The 22,293-nt window shown below is 39.7% G+C and overlaps 1 protein-coding gene across 1 annotated transcript; it reads right to left on the bottom strand.

The window, feature by feature from the left end:
* Window positions 1–337: 337 nt before the first annotated feature.
* Window positions 338–21,476, bottom strand: TARS1 (threonyl-tRNA synthetase 1). Its single transcript, XM_040262291.1, has 19 exons — window positions 21,216–21,476; window positions 17,094–17,174; window positions 15,127–15,317; window positions 13,080–13,203; window positions 11,667–11,788; window positions 11,024–11,141; window positions 10,709–10,773; window positions 10,538–10,616; window positions 9,634–9,780; window positions 8,984–9,082; window positions 7,596–7,762; window positions 6,298–6,460; window positions 6,071–6,208; window positions 5,631–5,708; window positions 5,417–5,517; window positions 5,222–5,326; window positions 3,081–3,153; window positions 1,323–1,437; window positions 338–873 (listed from the first exon to the last, which is right to left on the bottom strand). The coding sequence occupies exons 1-19, from the start codon at window positions 21,234–21,236 to the stop codon at window positions 725–727; spliced, it is 2,136 nt and encodes a 711-aa protein (XP_040118225.1). The 5' UTR covers window positions 21,237–21,476; the 3' UTR covers window positions 338–724.
* Window positions 21,477–22,293: the final 817 nt, after the last annotated feature.

Genomic DNA, 22,293 nt, shown 5'->3' with positions numbered 1-22,293 from the left:
AAAATCCCATAGACAGAGGAGCCTGATAGGCTACAGTCCATCGGGTTGCAAACAGTCGGACCCAACTGAGTGACTTCACTTTCACTCTAAAATAGCTTCATGGTTGGTTTTGAAAGGTTTGCGTCCCCAAAACAGCTACAAGTGACATTCCTACAAGATGTCATCCTATGACTGAGCGGCAGGCCCCTGGTTCATACCGCAGTTTGAGAACAGCGTACACTATGGACTTGACCTCTCCACCCAACTTACATCATCTGTGTTACAAAACATGAAAGATAAATATTGGATCATGTGATTTGTTCCGGGTAGGTGTGTATGGACATGAAGGACAGAGTGGTTGAAACTTACGTGAACAGTTTTTATTTTTATATCATAATCCAATTCTAATCTTTTCCATTGACCAAATCTGAAAAAAACTTACATTTTAGCTGTATTACATTTACAAAAACATTCTTCCACATTACATTAGCACATTCCTCATGCTTTTATTCCAGTGTTCAGAAATTTAATGAATAAAATCATGTTACTGTATCACTTTTAATTACCTTCTTCAAATATGTATAGTCTAAGTCTAAATTAAAAAACATTGATCTGCAGTAATCTCCAAAGGCTCTGCCAAATTATTCTAAGGTTAGTATAAGCTGATATTTTCCATCATACAAAGATCATGGTAGGCAAGCATGTTTACCCTTTTCTACTGAGCCAAGCTGGGCGAAATTCCTCCTTAAAATTCTTCTTCTGCCTGTTTGCTGCGGGAACGCTTGAGCTGCTGGAGCCGCTCAATGGTTTCAGAGATCGTACGCTCTCCGTGCACCTTATTGTCTCTCGTGCGGATATTGACAGTGCCGCTGGTTTTCTCTTTTTCACCAACAACTAAACCAAAACCCACAAAACTTTTGTTAGGTGAAAAGATTCCTACTGAATATTCAAACAGAAATCCACCCTGTAGCTTCTGATTCATTAAAATGTACAGGTGACCAAATCTACTCATGAAAAAACAAAACCCAACCCACCATTCTGCAATGACTAGAACTGCTGTGCTTATTACCAGGTCACTTAATCCAGCCAACTTAATAAAAATTCACCAGACGAACAGTAGGAGGTGAAGGCAAGAAGATTTTTAGACAAACCTTTCAAGATTACTTGAAGCTTTCAAGTTTCCAAACCAAAATGTTCCTTTGTTGTATCAACAGAACAAACATACAGTTTGAGACCAGGACTGGAAAGACTACTGATGATCACAATTCCCTTAAGCCTACAACTCCAAGTTTCAAGTTTTCCTAAGGTTTGGCAGGCTGTCTTTGGTAAGTCTCCTTTCTTACCTAGGATGAAGTTATATTGTGCTAACTGCGCATTTCTGATCTTCTTGTTTAATGTACAGCCTGGATCCAGATCAATGTCCACCATGAATTTAGCATCGTGGAATTGTTGCTGTACCTATTTAAACACAGAGAATTCTTCAGATCTCAAGGAGAATTATATTTTGATCTTAAATAATTTTATTTAGCAAACAATTTGGACAATTACACAAACATTAAAAAGGAATGTTAACAAATATACTGAAACATATATTATCGTGATGAGGAACTACAAAACGATATATTGTTTGAGAGGTAAACTGTGAATTAAATAAACCAGGTTAAATTTTCCATCCATCTGACAACCAATTACCACTCAATAAAACAGAATGATCTGAACGGGTCATTTTAATTTCACTAATAGGTTGTTACGCTTTAGTGATCATTAACCAATGAACCTCCTGGGATTTTATAAGTATGCAAATTTCAGAAAGGTTCTTACTTAGTTTATTACAGTGCCAGGATAAGACTACACTCTCAACTGTAACCTATTTTAAAGTATAAAGCACCAGTGCTTTTTTTCTTAACACGAGCCCTGTGCACATGTTAGTTGAGTTATTCTGCCACTGGGTGAGAAGCCTGGTAACTGCAGGCTATTTAACATCTCTGGTCTCTAGTCATTAAGGATTAATAGCAGTGCCCTCCCCCCACAACTCAGTATAATCAAAAATCCACCCCCTACATAATTTGAAATGCCACTCCATCCCCACGTGGAGAAAGTCAGTGTTACAGTTGAAAAGTGAGTTAACTAAAACTGACCTTTTTTCTACTGTGAGCTTTCATAATGCATATACAATAAAGTAAAATCCATTAACCATGGAAAGCATAACTGATTAAAACTACTGTGTGAGGTGATAGGAATACAGTATATCTTGAATAGTCTGCCCATCAGTTGGGTTTTTTAAATGTTTCTTTATTAAAAGGCAGTTGAGACTCAAGTGCAATTTATTCTGATCCGAACACAGGCTGGGTTTTTTTTTTTTTGGTTGCACAGTGCGGTCTGTGATCTTAGTGGCCCAACCAGGGACTGAACCTGTGCTCCCTTCAGTGGAAGCGTGGAGGCTTAACCTCTGGACTGCCAGGGAAGTCCAGCATGGTGGTTTTGATGGTACACTGTTATTCATTGATATACAGATTTCTGTCTAGCCAATTTATCACTTTCAGCTTGCAATTATGAAACAATGCTTTCTATTAATAACTCAACTTTTCATAATTTGAGATTCCTTAGCATGGAACTGTTGCTGTATAACAGAATAGACTGTTCTACTCTTTAAGGTGTGAGGTATGAATGGATATTCGTACATCTGTTAGTAAGGTGGCTTTTTGGTAGGGAAGGCAAAGATTGCTCTGTCATACCATCCACTTGAAAAAAAGTTTCAAATTAAAGAAACGTGCGTTAGAAACAAACCAAAATTACTCTGAGTCAAAGAGCAGTTTACACTACATTATGCATTTGAATTTACATGTCACACAATTTGCTAACATTAAAAACTAAAACATCAAGTGTGTGTAAAACTTTCCAAATTAAGTCTACTCACCACAGAACCACATAAAAAAACATTGAAGAGGTAATATGATCTACTTAGGCTTACCAAGGACTGAAAATATAAACACTTCTCTATATCACAGCAGCTTGACTTACAAAGCATAAATATAATTTATGAGATCTGAAAAGCTGAACAATAGCTATTAAATTTCAAGAAAGTCATACTTAAGGATTACCTTTTGGGCATATTCATCACATGTTGGTCCCACTGGAACTACCATTACCTGACGAGGGGACAGCCAGAAGGGCCTTTAGAAGAAATAAAAAAAATATGTAATGTGAATTTGGGAACGTTCTTCACCAAGGATAGCACATTTCTTAGTCTACTATTCTGTACCTTTTCCTGAAACATGCAAGGACCACTTCCAAAAACCTGGCTTTTTTCCCAATGTCCAATAAGGACTGAAGGGCGATTCAGGAGCAGAAAAAAGGGAAAATCTGTAACTAAGACTTGTCTTGCTAAGCAGAGAGAGCAAAGCAAATAGAGAGCTGGGACCATGCTCCATAATTCAACATAGCAGCTAACAGAAAACACCAGGCACCTGCTGCTGGAGGGCTTCACACACTGACAAAGCAAAGCACTTAATGATTCAAGTTATTTTACCCCAAAGGTTATTTTATTCAAGTGTTATTGTATTACTCATTCTTCATGTAAGGACAGAGACTGTGCCTTCAGTTTATTCAAGATCCATTTTGCAGGACTCAACAAATAGAAACTGTTAGCAGCTGGTGATGGGACTTGGTAACAGTGAGCTTTCACTGCGTATAAGAAGGCGAGCCCATGTGCCGTTCTCCTTGCAGGGATTTCAGGTACCCAGTCCCCACCTGCTGCAGACTCAAGCCAGTGCTGCTCCTGGTCCCGCCTCTAGTTTCAAGTTATTTTGCTACAATTAAGGGAGTAACTGCTACAGTTAGGCTGGAGGAAGCCCCAAATCGCTTCCCTCTTGGCTCAGGTGGGAAAGAATCCACCTGCAATGCGGGAGGATTCGATCTCTGGGTTGGGAAGATCCTGGAGAAGGGAAAGGCTACACCCTCCAGTATTCTGGCCTGGAGAATTCCATGGACTGTATAGTCCTGCTGCTGCTGCTAAGTCGCTTCAGTCGTGTAAGACTCTGTGTGACCCCACAGACAGCAGCCCACCAGGCTCCCCCATCCCTGGGATTCTCCAGGCAAGAATACCGGAGTGGGTTGCCATTTCCTTCTCCAATGCATGAAGGTGAAAAGTGAAAGTGAAGTCACTCAGTCGTATCCGACTCTTCGCGACCCCATGGACTGCAGCCCACCAGGCTCCTCCATCCATGGGATTTTCCAGGCAAGAGTACTGGAGTGGGGTGACATTGCCTTCTGCACTGTTTAGTCCATGGGGTGGCAAAGAGTCAGACACAACTGAGTGACTTTCATTTTCACCTTCAAGCACCAAATTAGGCTGAATTTGGTGAGCACTAAATTCCACCCCAATTGTGGGCTCTTCGCCACCTACTACTACAGGTTTGGTAAAGCATCACCTGAGGATCTCCCTATTCTCGAGATTGTGCAGAGAATACTGCCCATATTTGTTCTGATTTTGTGAAATATAACTGAAAAGAAATTAGCTTATTTCATTTATACATATGACATCCCTGACCTAAAATGTCTGAACTAATCAAATTACAAACGAAACTGAAGTGACTGCAATGTAATGATGCAGGCTGTACAAAATGGGTGGGTGTTTCATAACCATTTCCTGTTTTCAACTGCCTTCCCAAAATGGGGCCCAGACAAAGGTGCTGAGAAAATAAAATGCAAGTAACGTGCTTATTATCTTGCCAGCAGAAACAAACGTTTCTAGAAATGAGACACAAAAATGTTAATTGGTTTGGACTCTGTACTTTCAATCCAAAAAAAGAAAAAAACCCAAAAACTTGGCTTCTAAAGGGTCCGGAATGCTTATTTATTATGATCAGCAACACTGAACAAGGTGCTGCTGAAAGCCTACTTTTGTTTACTCAAAAAACAAAGTTTTATAAGTTCCCAAAGTTACTTAGAAAGCAATCAAAACAATGAGCTTCTTACTGATTAATAACTCCTAATTAGAAAGCATTTATATAACATTCAAACCAATCAACTGCTAAAAATAATTACAAACATTCTTCTAGCTAAAAAATTTGGGTTTAGACTGTGATTCCTTACTTTTTAATAAACACTTGTCATTAATTAGAAGTCAACAACTAGAATCATTCTCCCTTTCCATCATAGAACTAAATTGGACAGTGGACATTTCTAACAGTTAATTTACACAGTCTGGACAAAAACACAAGAAAATAATGACAAACATTACCATTTTCCCCCATAGTTTTCAGTGAGGATAGCAATCATTCTTTCCACTGACCCCAAGATGGCTCTATGGATAATGACTGGCTTTTTCTTATCATCACCATCATGGCTAGAAAGAAAAAAAATATTGTTTTATTTTGTATATATGTTCCTTTATGTCATATCGAAGAATATTCAGAGCAGACACTTAGAAACTCACCTTACAAAAGTAAGATTAAATCTAATGGGCAACTGAAAATCCAACTGTATTGTTGCACACTGGTGGTACCGGCCAATAGCGTCTTTAATCTGGATGTCAATCTAAGATGCAAAGATTGGGTTCTATTAGGGGTGAATTTTAAAAACTTTAAAGTAATCTCTTCTTCACCCGAACAGAAAAGACATATTACTCTCAATTAGACTTTGGTACTGACCTTCGGACCATAGAAAGCTCCATCTCCAGGATTTAATTCCCACTTTTCACCAAACTCATTCAGACTGTTTTCAAGTTGCTACGGATAAAACAAAATGATCTAAATTTTTGTTGAAATGCAACTTCTTCCATCCTAATTTGAGACTAAAAATATTATAACTACTTTATGGGTTACTATTCTTTGCTTTACAATTTTGTCCACCTAGACATACTCATACACAAACCCCTTTAAAGGTTACAGCTTGATGACTAAAAAAAAACACACTCAACCATGTCTAAAATACAAAATCACAGAGGAAAAAACTGGCTTACACAAGCCTAGAAACCATTTCCAATTTTCTTTCGCTTTTATCCATTTAAAGAAGCTTGGCTTTCTCACATTATGGCGCAAGCCAATTTCACTCAAGTTAATACTGAAGCGCACTGAAAACCACCACTTACTTTCTCAGCTTGATCCCATACTTCAACATCTCCAAGGAATTTTTCTGGGCGAGTAGACAGGTTCAGTTTAAAAGAAAATCCAAATATGCTATATACTGTACGCAGAAAATCCAAACAACCTTTTATTTCATCCTCAATCTTAAAAAAAAAGGGGGGGGACAGTGGTAATTTAATTTTCCTCAATTTTCTTGACATGTCTCAAAGTGTTTCACCCCAGAGTCTCATACCTGCTCCATGGCACAGAATATATGAGCATCATCTTGCTGGAACCTTCGGACCCGAGTAAGTCCTGTGAGTGCTCCTGACAGCTCATTCCTATGAAGCACCCCAAAATCAGCAACTCTCAGAGGCAACTCTCGCCAGGATCTTGGCCGATGATCAAACATGAGGCTAAAGAAGAGAGCAAAATAAAATCCACTGACATTTAATTTCACAAGAACACAACTGCTTCTCTGATACTGCTAAGAAAGGCTGCCAAATACTGGATCTAGCTTTTCACACATCAAAAGTCTGGGCTTTTCTAAGCACTTGCATGAATAAAGCAGCAAATAAATTATAATACAACCATCCATGACCAAGCCAGAATAAAAAATGTATTTCCATTAAGTCTGAAGTCCTATCCTTGTGCTCTTTGAGGATGGCCTTTAATTAAGGCTCATATTGTAAAGAAAATCTTAGCTATAGAAACAGTGGAAATGAAAGTCTGTACTTAAGCTGTTGTACTATGCAAGTCACTTCAATCATGTCCAACTCTTTGCTACCCTATGGACTGTAGCCCACCAGCCTGTTCTATCTGTGGGACAGGCAAGAATACTGGAGTGGGTTGCCATTCTCTTCTCCAGGAGATCTTCCCAATCTGGGGATTGAACCCATGTCTCTTAACGTCTACCTGCATTGGCAGACGGGAGATTTACCACTAGCACCTCCTGTACTTTCTTACTGCTCCTCAAAGTGCTTTAGTTCCTGGTTAGTCTGAAAGTGCTTCAGAAACTTTGAAGAACTTGGGAAGACTAAGAATAAACTTGAACTTGGTTCCCTGACTTACAAGCCAGGGCCAACGTGGAGACTCGTCCGTTTCACGCCCTCTGCCCTCCAGGCCTGGTTGCCGGGACCAGTGCTAGGAGCTATGTCTTGGCTACCTGCAGCCAGCCACAGCTCTCCCTGGTTTGCCCTACGCTGCTCCTCACCCACCTTCCAAGGATACAAAGTGAGCTGCCTAAAGGCAAGGAGGATTTTCCAAGGATGTCGATTCATCAGCAGGAGGTTCTGCTGCATGTATCTTAAATAAATAAATAAATAAAAGTCTCCCCTGTTCTGTATCCTGTCTGTTCTCGGATGCTGCCCCAGTGCCACTCTTGAGTGTCTACAGATCTGAGGATCTAGCTGGGCACAGACGACGTTACACCATTGCACTTAGGATGTACTTAAATACTCTTCCGATTACATTTTTTTTTTTTAAACATACTTTCAAAGGAGGAAAAACAATCTAGAAAATCTCTGAGAGAAACTCAAAACTGCTGAATACCAGTGTCCCGGGCAGTTCATGGGTTTCAGAGCAAACAGCTCCTTTTCCACTTCAAAGGAGAACATGTTCTCGCTGTAGTGCTGCCAGTGGCCCGAGGTCACCCAGAGCCGGCTATTATAGATGTTCGGGGTGACCACTTCCTGGAACCCTCGTTTCCTGTATTCACTCTGTTAGGAAGCAGACACAACACATGTGTAGGGGATACATGCTTACACATCAGGTGCAAGGAACGATTTCACGAGCCATTTTGCACTATCTAGTCAAGTTCAAGGTGCACATCTTAAAATCTCGAAGCTCCGCTGGGAGGTATTCACAAAGAGGAAGCCCCTGCACATGTACAAGAGGAGGGTACTCCAGCACCACGGGTCACACGGGAGAAAGGGAAATGACGTCAGTGTGCCCAGTAAGGACATGGGCACACTGTGGAAGTTATACGATGGATTAATACTGAACGGGTGAAAATGAACTGGATGTGTACTTATCCGATATGAAAATCACAGGGCAGACTAATACACATCAAGACTTCATGCATGTAACTTTGAAGCATACAAACACACAATTTAGATACATATTTATACGGGAGATGTAAAAACAACAGGCACAAAAAGGATCCATCCATGCTAACTTTAAAATAGTATATAGTTTCTTCGAGGAAAGGAAGGAAGTAGATCAGAAAGGAGTCTCAAAAGAGAGTTTCTCCCACCTTACCATGTATGTATTACTCAGTTGTTAGTTGCTAAGTAGTGTGAGACTCTAACCCCATGAACTACAGCCCGCCAGGCTGCTCTGTCCATGGGATTTCCTAAGAAAGAATACTGGAGTAGGTTGCCCTTTCCTTCTCTAGAGGATCTTTCTGACCTAGAGGTCAAACCCATGTCTTCTGCATTGACAGGAGGATTCTTTACCACTGAGCCACCAGGGAAGCCCGTGTATTACTCTACCTCAATAAAAAATCTGAAGCAAATATACCCCATTTGGATATGTTTTAATTAGGAGATGAGTACAGAGATACTGGTGGTGTTACTCTCTATAAATGTACGGTTGTCACAGTTTACAAAGAAAAAAGTAATGTAAAGATTAACTTGTTTTTGAAAGAAAATACAAATGAACAGTCAGAAAGCCACAGATCTCCCACATAAGGGGTTACAGGCCCCATTTCAAGCTCACCAGCTTGTCTCATGCACATATGCCCAACTATATGGATTAGATAATGTATTAGGAGGAAAGAATTTTTTTATACATTTTATGAGACCTAATACATCTGTTTTCATTTATTCTTTAAAATCTTTCTTCTCAAACACAAGGTTATCTTTCCCTCTGGCAGACCTTATCTAATAAAATCAACTTATATCTTAAATCTGTAGAAGAAAAGGATGAATATGGCTTACCCTGATGAATTCAATAAGTGTGTTATAAATGTAGGCTCCCTTGGGCAGGAAAAAGCAACTCCCAGGGCTGAGTTCATGGAAGAAGTAGAGTTCTTGGTCCTGGGTATACAAAAGCAAAAGGAAGTTTATACGTATACATATGGATCATGCCCAGCACAGTGAACACACTTGTAGAAATGAGTATTTTTTATCGAACTTAACTTCCAGTTTAGAAAACATTTAGGAGTGGAGGAATAAAGAAAAAGACACCACAGAATCCACTACTGATGCTCTGTGTCATCTTGGGCAACAAGCAGATAAACATTTCTGGGACTTAAGTTTCCACGTCTTTCAAGTAAGTCAGCGAGAGCAGAGAATTTCAAAAGCATCTCCCAGCTCTACGAAATGCTGCTATACTTCTTTTACAGAAAAGTGTAGGCCATCAACATGTGTTCTCAATAAAAGAAGTAGTTAAAATGAATTTCTGCACAGTACTGAACACACTCTAGAAAGACACTGTGGACAATGAGTAAGTAATTTACAGCTTTTCCAGGACAGTACAGTAAGTCCTTGAAAGCTACAGCACCTCTTCAGAATTAAATTCCCATTACCTGATACAATTATATTTCAAATGAAAATCTGGTCTACACACATTATTCTTTTAAACATACCCTTCCAATTTTCCTATGATCTCGGTTTTTAGCCTCCTCTTGGAACTTCTCCCATTCTTTCAGCATCTTAGGATCTGGAAACGAAATGCCATAAATTCTCTGTAGAGTCTCCATATCCGACTTGCCTTCCCAGTAGGTGGAGGAATTCTGAAAAAAGGGAATTACAATGAGATAACGTTCAAATTCTTAATATCTCATTTAAGAGTTACATGTTATTTCTCACAGTTACATTATGAGTCAAATTCATATTTAGCCCTTATTTCAAGAAAAACGGCATAAAAAGCCAACACGTAGTATATAAGCATCTCCCAGTTGCTGAGGTCTGTCTAGAGTGGTTGTACTCATGCCACAGGACGAAGCTAGTTGCTTAATCCTATCAAAATTGCCCAGTTTTCAATACCCACTGACATTACAACTCCACAAACAAAACTGACTTTAGAGGCACCTTTCTTTCACAAGAAGATTGAGCAAAAATGGAAAATCAACCAACCAACCAACAACAAAAATCTTATTGGCATGATTAGTTTGGTTAAAAAAAGAACAACTTGGATAATTACCACCTTCGACATAACAAAAGGCAAAAGCATGCACCCTACAGAGAGTCGGTCTCAAAGCCTGACTGTGTGATTTTGTAAGTTCCCCAAAAATCCACCACCATGTGCTCTGGTGATGGGTGGTGAGTCTCAGTCGCTGCTTGAGAGAATTTCCATTAAAAAAAAAAAAAACAAAAAACAGCTAGTGACACACAGTGCCCACAGTCAGCAGACAGCACAAGAAAAAAATCCACCCTTACATATGCAAGAGAAACATGGCTGAAAAGAGAAATGAATGCAAGTTTAAATAAACATTACATCTTTAGTAGACAAGTAGGTCTATATAGAGCCTCCAAAGTTATACTGCTTACTTTGTGTATTTTCAAAGTCTTGATTTTGCCAGTGTGTCTGACATGAGGACCCCGGCAGAGATCTATCAAGGGGCCACATCTGAAGATTAAAAAAAAAAAAAAAAGGAATTTTAACAAAGACTTAAAATGACATATACAATAGTGGTATTTAACGAAACTTGATAGTCTTACCTATAGACTGTGGTAGTTGGAGTATTCACTTTTTCATTCAAAATCCTGCATTTGAACTTGTTGTACTGAAAATAGAAAAAATTATTTTAAAAAATAACCACTCTTTAAGTTTTACTTCTAAATACTGTAGCTAAAATACAATTTGAAGTATGTCTAAGCATTGTATGACTATAAATGTCATACATGTTTTAAAAACATTTGTTAAATTTTTCTAAAGAACAGGCTAGGCATCGACTTAGTACACTAAGCCCAATGTACTTTAAGTAACGTTAATGAGTGAAACAGAAGTGGAGGCCATGTTACAGTTCAATTTACCTTAAACATTTCCAGTAAAGTTTCCTTCTTAACTTCTAATCTTTCAAAAGCTTGCTTTTCTTTAATGATTTTCTTACATAAAGTCTCCAAAGAAGAGAAATCATTGCTGGACACACCCCTGAAGAATAAAATAGAATTAATCTCTTTCTATCCCATTCTACTCACACCACAGCTTGGGGGAACATGTCTTTAGAATACCTCAAAGGTTTTAATATAGAAGATTAGACCCCGGCATCATATATTAAGAATTTTAGACCCGTGCATCATATACTAAGAATTTTAAACTAGATATTTTTTTATAAACTAGTTTTATATTTTCAGTGACTTTGAGCTTGCTCTTCATGAAGACCATTCCCAAATGTCCCACTAGGAAAGGAGAGGTTCAACCTTCATTTCCTTTCCCTGATATACAGTTTAGGTCTATGATCTAAATCACCTTCATTGATCTAGAACAGAGCTCTCAAGAAAGTCTTTACTACTTCAAGAGTTACTAAAACACTTCAAGTTTTCTTAGCAGGAATACTGGGTAACTGTGAAGCAATAAGCTTTATATCATTTCTCCTTATTGACAAATCTTTAAAAACAAAGTATGAACCCACAGTAATTCAGATTTTATTTTTCTTTATCCAGTTATACAACTTACCCTTCTTCAAGGTACATGTCATAATAGAATCCATTTTCTATTGGTGGTCCATAACACAAACATCCACCATAGACTCTTTCCATGGCTTCACCCATTATGTGAGCACTTGAGTGCCAATACACCTGAAAATTCAAAGAAAAATAAGGTGGTCTGAGTCTGGGAGTACAAGTTGTAAATTAATTGTTTGCTTTGAAAGATACATAAAGTTTAGTATAGAGTAAATTTAAGACAAGAAGACCTAAATTTATAAATCTACAGATTGCAATGTGATTCTATTCAGAGCCAAAAAGATTTAAAAGGATTCTAATTACTAAATTGTATTTGTATCTTAGAAATTATCTGTTTAAACGAATTAAAATACAAATTAGCATCATTAATTAAACGGGATGGATTTTGTTCCCTGAAAACAACAGGTACCCACAACATGACTGTCTTATTAACTGCAATGGCCCAGGGTCTTTTGAGTCAACCCCACGGGCTATGCTCTGGCCTTTACTTGGCTGTGGAACATCACTTACGAGTTATACCTGATTTTTTTCTTACTGTGTTTAGTTGCTCAGTCGTGTCCAACTCTTTGCGACCCCATGGACTATAGCTCACCAGGCTCCTCTGTCCATGGGGATTATCCAGGCAAGAATACTGGAGTGGGTTGCCATGCCCTCCTCTCTAGGGAATGTTCCTGACTCAGGGATCCAACCCAGGTCTCCCATGTTGCAGGTGGATTTTTTACCATCTGAGCTACCATGGAAGCCCTTTTTTCTTATTGGACCCAAACAACACACAACTAGATCCTATAATACAATTTAAAACCAAGAACAAACATATGGGCCTTGAAATCAAAATAAAAAGTAATAAGTAATTTAAATTCTCATAAAAAACTTAAGGACTCCAGAGTACATTTGGAAACCACTGATTCATTTAAGCAAAATCACCATCACTAAAACAAAATATTTTATTTTTTCTTATATGATATTCCACCCTGGAGAAATAAGGGGAAAACTCTGCTGTCAAATGCAGACTGATTTTTATAGTGCTTTCAGCATTTTAAAGTAAGAAAGATATGAAAATCAATTGTCCAAAAGGAACAGAAATTTGAATCATTTTCAAATTTAATAAATAGAGACATCTTGATTAAGTGTTGACTAATAGTGCAGAAAACAATTTTTACTTGCGTAATCAATTTCTAATAGAATTCTGAGCACTTTTCCTTCACTGAAGTATATTGACTAAGAATAAATTTGAATTAAGTGCACTTCTGCACTTCTTAATTTTATAAAACAAGCACTTTCATTCTGTTTCCTACATGAAAGACAAAATCAAGACTTCAAATATGATGATGAAACATCAACCGTTAGCCACCTGCTGGCTTAAATAATAAGCTGGAACAGACTGTGAATCTGAATAAAAACTTACTGCTTGAGCTTCCTCATCCTCAAACTTGAGCAGCTCCAAGGTGCAATCTTCCTCCAGAGGACGGTCTAGGTCCCAGACGGCTTTATTCACCTTAGCAATGACAGTGTTGTCGGCCAGGCCTTGACTTAAAATATATACACACAGGTGTAAAAACACAAGACTCTATAAAAAAGAGTCTTCTGCAGCACAACAGTTGATGTGAGAACCGAAATAAGCAAACATTATATACAGGCATATCTCGTCTTTTATTACACCCTGTAGATATATATACACACACACACACATATATATATATATTTTTGTGGTAACCCTGTATCAAGTCTGTCGGCACAGAACAAGAAGTTATTCTGGACTTTTGTAAAAATGTCATAAAACACTCACTTTCATATCACTAATTTAATTCTAGGCCTAGAGTTCACCAGTGTCTTACATGATTCAACTTAGAATTTTGATGTTTCCCCCCAAATATTTTCCGACTAGTTAGCCTCAATGGAAGCATTAATTTAAAGAAAGGGGAAAATTATTTTCAAATTGGCCACTTGATAAAGTACACCATAATCTGAAGAATGTGGTAGTATGTAGAGAATGAGTTCCTGGACTGACAGGAACCTGGAGTTTAACAGATACAGCTACAATCTCATTGCACAACAATGGAAATCTCTTGAACAATCAACCTGTAAAATTCTCTCTCAAATGAAAGGCTGAACTGATACTTTAAAAAGTCTGTGCATATATCCAGTTATATATGACCTCTACATGGAAACTTGCTTAATATTCTTACCACCTTTGGAGTAAGGTAGAAGTACTTTAGGTTTGTCGAATTAATAGCAACATTCCCTTTGAAAGAAGGCCCGGGCATACTGAACACATGGCTCATGGGCCTAACCGCTCCTACTCCCACTAACTGCATTGTAGGCTTGTCAAGAACCAGCTGTGTGTGATGGCTCCCAAATCTGTGCACTTGTTATTGTATCTCTTAGGTTCAACAATATGATAGTGATGGTAATAATTTTTGACAATTCACATGATGATTTCAGTGGTTTCAGCTCAATATGTAATCATTATAAGTAAACAGAAACAGGTAAATAATACAACAAGGGAATTACAGTTTCTGTGAAAACCAAGTTGAATGTTTGGAAAGGCTTGATACAGGCAAGTCACTTAAAAAATTTTCAAGTCAGGTGTGGATGAAACAACTACATAAAAATCTGGAAGGATTTTGCACTCAGATGGCTTTTCAAGCGTGTTAAGATAATATAAAAGTTTAATTAGCACTCCACCCACCCCCAACCTTGGCATTTATAGTCGTATTAGTCATTTTTTTAATGACCATAGTTTGCCAATACCTGGTAGAAAATATATGTATCGATTTATGCCTTTCCAACTTTATCATTTTTTGATAAACTTACCAGCTAATCATCCCTATCATATCAGATTAAGAAAGCATTTACTTTATTACAAAGTATGCATCTAATTCTCACTTACCTGAAATAACTTTAACACAGCCCAACAAAAGTTTTAACATTAGATTTACAAAAATAATATAGTTTTTCACGTGTCATGTTAGTTTTTTAACTTTCCCATTTGAGATGAGCTACTTTCATTTTTAATTTTAAAACTGAGAATTTTAGTCAAAATAGATGAAGCAGTCTCTACTTGCTTATGTGACATTTTATGATCAAAGTAGAAGAAATATATGAGGATATGCAATCCACTCCAGTATTCTTGCCTGGAGAATCCCATAGACAGAGGAGCCTGGCGAGCTACAGTCCATAGGGTCGCACAGAATCGGACACTACTGAAGCGACTTAGCATGCATGCATAAAGAAGAAATATATAATCTTTCGTAAAATAAGACCAAGATATTCACTTTGAATCTTGACCACAAAGCTCTAAACTGTTTTTAATTTTTAAAAAACCCAAATAAAGTAAATTAAACAATAAAAGCACTGAACAGGAACATAACTGTTATGAGGATAAAACCTGGCAAGATTAAAAAAAAGTTTAGTTGCAGACAACAAATGGTCAAGACAGATATAGCTCATACCTAATTCCACAAGCAATTTGATATGGTGTAGTTTTCCAGGATTCTGCATCTACCTGTTTACCATCAGGCAGGGTGACTTTAATGGGCTTACTATCTTTTTCTGCCTTTTCTGCCAGAATGGAATCATGTTCTGCTTTTAGTTTATTGTACAGCTCAAGACGTGTGTTAATATATTCGGGCCAAGGATTCAACTGAAAGATAACAAATAAACAGTCAGTAAATACTTGCATTCCTTTTCATATAGAAAAGCAAAAGAAATAATAATAAAAAGATTTATCTTTTGTGAAGTAGTGCTTTATTTTTTTCCCTCTTACAAAATTTCCTTCTCATTTCAATCTTATTTTTTTCTTGACTTTTAATTTTTTTTTTTAATGGAAGAGTCTTGATCTCTTTATAACTCCCTCCTACCACACTCTTTCGCTTTCTTTAGTCATTCAGGTGCTCTTAGGGGGCTTTTCATTAAATCATTACAGAGGTCCATAATCCTTGATAGGGAAGCACCAATAAATTAACTGAAAGCTCAGAGCCCATCATTCTATTAATACACTCCTGCTCACATGACTTGGCCCCACCTACTCAGAAGCATCAGTATGGTCCTACCCACCAACATAACCCTCTGCATCTTTTGGCCGTTTATCTCCACATCTGTTTGGCACTTCCTGATCAGAAGCACTTAGTGTTAAACTTAACTTATTCACCACTAATGGAGCAGATACTCTCTGTACCTAGCCCTGCAGAGGAGAATAAGACCTACCACTGCCCTTAGAAGGGGAACCAGACAAGTACATAAATGATGGGAGTATGGAGGAGGAGGAAAGGTCTTGGATACCTCACTGTATACTTTTTTTCCAGACAGATCACTTAACACACATATTCAATCACATCATACACACAATTCCTGATTTAGTAAAGTCCTCGAATTACATCCCTTCTTTCCTATTTCCAGGCTAATTCTCAAACTTTAACAGAAAAGCATGTACTACTCTTATAGTATAACAAAGAAATTAGGGAACATATGCATTTTCTTACAAATTCTGAAATTCAGTCAACAATTCCCCCCACACTTACAGTGGGATACAATGGACAAAACATAACAGAAATGGTTATGCAGGGCTCTAAGCAACACTTAGTGTTGCTTGATCACTACAAATTTACCTTTCAGTAAGTGGAAGTGCTCTAAGTTTAGCAATGCAACCTTTATAAAAAGAGCTCTTAAGTCAGTTTACTGTGCTATAGGATACTTCTTAAGAGCCTATTCCTTTGTTCTTCTGTCTTTTGGTCATTTTCTAAAGAGTCTCTAATAAAACAGTTGCAATGACAAAAGCAAAAAGTCAAGCCTGGTTCATAGCAGTTCAGCTTCAAAAACAAAGCAGGAAGACGAGTCTCACTGCCTCCTGCAGCACCCAGGAGCTAGGTGGATTCTAGGATGACTCCTGGGAGGCCAGTTCCTTCCAGTGTCTACCTGGTAAACTGAAAGCATTTTCGCTACGCTTGTGAGGCCTCCAAGAGATTTGCCCTGGCTTAAAACCAGTCCCCAGCGGCAGGTCCAGGTAGACACAGTGTGAATGGGATGAAGGAATGGGGCTTTCTTTGGTTTCCCTTGTACTCAGTATAAGCTCAAACACCAAAGTCTCTCAACGTCTCATTGAATGAAATGGTCAGAGGGCTAGCACCCAATCTGGCAACTGAGTAATTATCACAGTCCTCTTTTTAGCAACGTTTGTTCTGTTTTTCATATCTAATCCCACAGATTATCTTACAATCATACTTCAGCTGTTTTTCTTTTTCAATAACAAGTAACCGCCAGTCTTTCTTTCCCTCTTAGACTTTCCTGGCTCTTCTCCCTGATTTTTCCATCTTGTGCCATCTTAAAATCCCATGAAAACCATAAGACTCTCACACAGGACGAGTCTAAGACAGCTCCCTGCCCTGCAAATCTCTGATGAGAGTGCCCTGAAAACATTTACCTCTGCTCGACCTCCATCCCCCGATCCTTCTTTATTCTTCTTCTTGCTTTCTTCCTTTTGTTTCTCTTCACCAGCACCTACCTAAAGAAGCAAAAAAGACATGAAGGCTCTTTATTTTAATCTAATTTGACACCCATCCAAACTGCCCCTAGGAAAGTTTTGAGGATGTTATTTTAGCATCTGTTTTTTTAAAAAGCAGAAATCTGATTTTGAAAGAGGAGGAAATTTCACCACTGTCAAAGAGAAGTTCAGTTCCGTTCAGTTCAGTTCAGTTCAGTTGCTCAGTTGTGTCTGACTCTCTGCAACCCCATGAATCGCAGCACACCAGGCCTCCCTGTCCAACACCAACTCCGATCACGCAAACTCATGTCCATCGAGTCGGTGATGCCATCCAGCCATCTCACCCTCGGTCGTCCCCTTCTCCTCCTGCCCCCAATCCCTCCCAGCATCAGGTCCTTTCCAATGAGTCAACTCTTTGCATGAGGTGGCCAAAGTACTGGAGTTTCAGCTTTAGCATCAGTCCTTCCAATGAGCACCCAGGACTGATCTCCTTTAGGATGGACTGGCTGGACTTCCTTGCAGTCCAAGGGACCCTCAAGAGTTTTCTCCAACACCACAGTTCAAAAGCATCAATTCTTCAGTGCTCAGCTTTCTTCACAGTCCAACTCTCACATCCATACATGACCACTGGAAAAACCATAGCCTTGACTAGACGGACCTTTGTTGGCAAACTAATATCTCTGCTTTTAAATATGCTATCTAGGTTGGTCGTGACTTTCCTTTCAAGGAGTAAGCGTCTTTTAATTTCATGGCTGCAATCACCATCTGCAGTGATTTTGGAGGCCTCCAAAATAAAGTCTGACATTGTTTCCACTGTTTCCCCATCTATTTGACATGAAGTGATGGGACCAGCTGCCATGATCTTAGTTTTCTGAAGTTGAGCTTTAAGCCAATTTTTTCACCCTCCTCTTTCACTTTTATCAAGAGGCTTTTTAGTTCCTTTTCAGTTTCTGTCATAAGGGTGGTGTCATCTGTGGACTTCTTAGAATTCAGTTCAATGCCAGGAAGTCACAAGAAAGTTTTAAAGTAGTAAGTCTTGTGCCAAGAAGACACCAACAGCAAGAACTAGTCTTAAGCAATGGTTCTCACCCAGAAGCAGTGCCCCATTCAGTGAACATTTGGCAATGTCTGGAAAACTTTTTGCTTGTCACAACTGGGGAGTACAATTGGCATAGACTGGGTAGAGGCCAGGGATAGTGCTAAGCATCCAACAAGGCACAGGACAGCTTCCCACCACCAAGAATTGTCCAGTCTGTAGTGTCAAGAGCATTGAGGTTGAGAAATCCCAAACCACATTAAGGGATACTACAGGGAACGGCTACCCACTCTAGTGTTCTTGCCTGGAGAGTCCCATGGACAGAGGAGTCTGGTGGGCTATACAGTCCATGTGACTGTAAAGAGTTGGACATGACTAGCAACTAACAGTTGGACACGGCTGAGCGACTTCACTTTCATTTTTCACTTTCATGCATTGGAGAAGGAAATGGCAACCCACTCCAGTGTTCTTGCCTGGAGAATCCCAGGGACGGGGGAGCCTGGTGGGCTGCCGTCTATGGGGTCGCACAGAGTCGGACACGACGGAAGCGACTTAGCAGCAGCAACTAACAGTACTGCACTACTACAAAGAGTATCATCTCAGAAATAAACGACTTACCTCCCTGTCACTGCTCAGACAGGAACATCCCCAGGCAAATTTCACCACATAAAAGGGTTACCATCTGCAGAGTTCCTCCACAATCACCTCGGATTCTCACAGAAACACTGTGAGATGGCTATCATTATTCCCATTTTATACATGGTTAAATTAGAAAAAGTTAGATAATTTTTCTAGGTTCAGAAAACCTGTTAAGTGGTAGGAAGGAAAGACACTCACCCAGAAACTGACAGTGGTCAACTCTAAGGGAGGAAGTGATCTTCAGCAGTGAAGGAGTGTTAGGGCAGAACTGGGGATGGGGGCGGGGCGGGGGGGGCACAATAGTTTAGTTTTGTAAATGTTTTTGACCTTTGAACTTTTTAAAAACAGTTCAAGATATATTCCTATACCATGAAATGCACCAAAAAATGCATAATTCAATGGTTTTTCAGTGTATTTACAGTTGCCCAACTATCACCACAATCAATTTCATTATCCCCAAAGGAAATCCTGTACACATTAGCAGTTATGCCCTCCTCCCCCATCTCCCCAGCACTTGGCAACAATTAATATTTCTGTTTCTATAGCCATGCCTACTCTGTGCATTGCATACAAATGGAATCATACAATAAAGTTATTTGTGACTGGCTTCTTTAAGCCAGTATATGATTTCAAGATCATCCACATTACATGTATCAGTACTGCGCTCCTTTTTACTGTCAAATAACATTTCATTATTTATCCATTTATCACTTGTGGACATTTTGATTGTTCTTTTCAATTTCATAAAACTTATGACTTGCATCACTTAAAACACAAAACAAATTGTGAAAATATTACTCCAAATTTCCTTCTGAGCTAACACTTCCCCTACTCTGGGATTCAGGACTTAATGAACTTTTAAGGTTCATCTACAGCCGACAGTTGAACAATGAATACAACTTAAGTCCATTCTAGTCAAGTAAAGCACTGACAGGATTCTAAGATTACCTGCATGCCTTCACTATATGATTATTATTATATTAATTATAATATGATAGTGAATATTATGTAATATATATTATATATAATAATATAATATACACTACATATAATATATAAGTAATATATAATAATAGAATAGTGAACATTAATATTATTAATAACTAGCCAAGTATTCAGGTAAAAAGATGGATACAAAATTAATTGCAGGTCTATCTATGAAAATTCAAAATGGAAAGAGAAGGAAACCATTCTGTTTTTTAGATTAAATGCTTTTGGTCACATGGATACTGCTAAATGAAAGCAGAAACGATAAAGGAGAGAACTAACATCAAGGTTTTTTCTGTATTCTAAAACACCTCTCCATTTGACAAATGAGGCTAGTGGCTCAAAAAGAGTAAGTAACTTTCCATTTGCATACAGCTAGTAAACAAGATTTCCTTTGTGGCTGAGACGGTAAAGAAACCGTTCGCAATGCGGAAGCCCTGGGTTCGATCTCTGGGTTGGGAAGATCCCCTAGAGGAGGGCAAGGCAACCCATTCCAGTATTCTTGCCTGGAGAAATCCATGGACAGAGGAACCTAGTGGGCTACAGTGTCCATAGGGTCGCAAAAAGTCGGACACGACTGAGCCAGCGACTAAGCACAGCACAGTGAACAGGAGAGCCACGATACTAAAATGGGTCTCTCTGGAACCCTGAGGTCCACTTCACCTTTCCTGTAACAACTGGAAACGTGACGGAGCAGCCGCTTTATTTCCAACGAAAACAGATCAAAGATGGGCAAGTGTACATACTATGTATTTACGTAAAAGCGATCTGAACTTTCAACCCCAAAGTTGGCCCACTGAACAGGATTGGGAAGATGTTCTCAAGCAGAGTATGCCACTAAAGCGAAAAGTTCAGATGATGAGAAAAGTTCAAATGATGAACGTTTGTCAATGAGATAAGGCAAGCCTCCAGCAACGGGCAGGGGGTTGTGTAACTTCTCCAGAGTTTGCCAGGTGGGGTGGTCTCCACCGTTTATTATACACTTGGGCAGATATCGGTGACTTGGTTTTCCCTTTCTTAAACTGGGCCTTTTACCTGTACCTGGTTTTACAATTAAATGAGGCTCCGCAACATTCTTCCCGACTACAGTGAGCCAAAGACGCTAGTCTAGAAGCCCAAAGCTCTAGGTTCTAATTGTCTCAGCTTCTAATTAGTTGTGTGCCTCTGAGCAAGACACTCAGCGTCCTCATCTACAAAAAGAGGATGGACCCAGAGATGATCTGCAAGGCCCTGCCCTGCTTTATGAATCTGCAATTCCTCTCCAAACGGGACCCTGACTTGTCCGGGAGTTCTATCGCGCCCCCCGCCCCAGGGTTCCTCCACCCCTCCCTCTCCCCACGTTGGGCAACACGGGTACAAGAGAGCCAGCGCTGCCTCCGCGCCCCACTCAGCCCACTCACCGGATTCTCCTCGTCTCCCATTTTCGCTGAAGGGCTACTGGCCTGCTCCTCGGACAGCCGCAAACCACCAAGAAAAAACTAAATCCCAGATCGACAGCCAGGAGGAAAGGACAGCCGTCCCCAAGCATAAGTGGTCAGTGGCGCCCGGGAGCACTGCGCTTGCGGCATGTGGTCCACAGCTGATGCAATCAGAAAGCGCCCAAACTCCGCCTCCTAACCTGATGGGAGAGCAGGCAGCTAATCGACGACGCGGAATGGAGGGCCCTGCTTTCTCTAAACCAATGGAAAAGCTCTTTGGCGATAGCCCTTCCAGGAAATCAGGCCGCGGCTTGGGGGGAGAGGAAACTACAGAACCTGCACTCACTCCTGGCGGGTCATCTCCGGAGCCCAGAAGGCCGCAATGCGCGTGCGCCTTCTTCCGGGCTGACTCCGCCTATTACTCCAGGGCCCTTTCGGCCGCTCTAGCGAGCAGGACGCGGTAAATCTGAGCTTCCGGGAAATTTCGGGTTGCCTGTTCCTGGCCCACGATGAGACACTGGGGTAGAGGCCAGGTTTTTTTGCTGCTTCGGCGCTACCTGACCTGGCGTGACTGCTGAGTTCTGCGGACTCTTCCCGGCTCTCAAGTCTGTGGCGGTGAACCGAGCGAGGCCCTCCTTGCAATCCAGAGTTCCTAAGACCTAAGCCTTGTTGAACCGGGGACGAGCGCCTTTCCTCGGACATTCATGACTATTACACGCCACCTCATCTATATTGCATCAGGGAGCATTTCCACAGAGCCTAGGAAAATGCAAGGAAACTTTACTTAAGGAAATAACCACGCCGACACCGCGGATTCTCCCACAAAGAGGTCTCAGTGTTTGGAATAGAATGGCTTTATTTTCATTTATCAGTCAATTTAAAACAGTCGCTGTTTTGAAATCAGAATTATAATGAGCTTGTTTACAGTTTATGTACTCCACTGAGTTTCATGGATTATACTTTCTAAACATCAGTCCTCGACAACTTACCTCCTTCAGGGTCATCCTTTCACGAAGTTCAATCAATAGCCTCCTAACCCGATTTCTTGGGTTCATTTTTT

The sequence above is a fragment of the Oryx dammah genome, unplaced genomic scaffold (assembly GCF_014754425.2).
Source record: "Oryx dammah isolate SB20612 unplaced genomic scaffold, SCBI_Odam_1.1 HiC_scaffold_20, whole genome shotgun sequence".
NCBI classification, from domain to species: Eukaryota; Metazoa; Chordata; class Mammalia; order Artiodactyla; family Bovidae; genus Oryx; species Oryx dammah.
This window is presented reverse-complemented; position numbering and strand designations above follow the sequence as displayed.

Coding starts and splice junctions, on each gene's coding strand:
- TARS1 (XM_040262291.1), bottom strand. CDS start 21,236: ATGGGAGACGAGGAGAATCCG. Junction 6,209..6,297: donor TATTCTGTGCCATGGAGCAG/GTATGAGACTCT, acceptor TTTTTTTTTAAG/ATTGAGGATGAAATAAAAGG. Junction 3,154..5,221: donor GAAAACTATGGGGGAAAATG/GTAATGTTTGTC, acceptor TTTCTTCTAAAG/GCCCTTCTGGCTGTCCCCTC.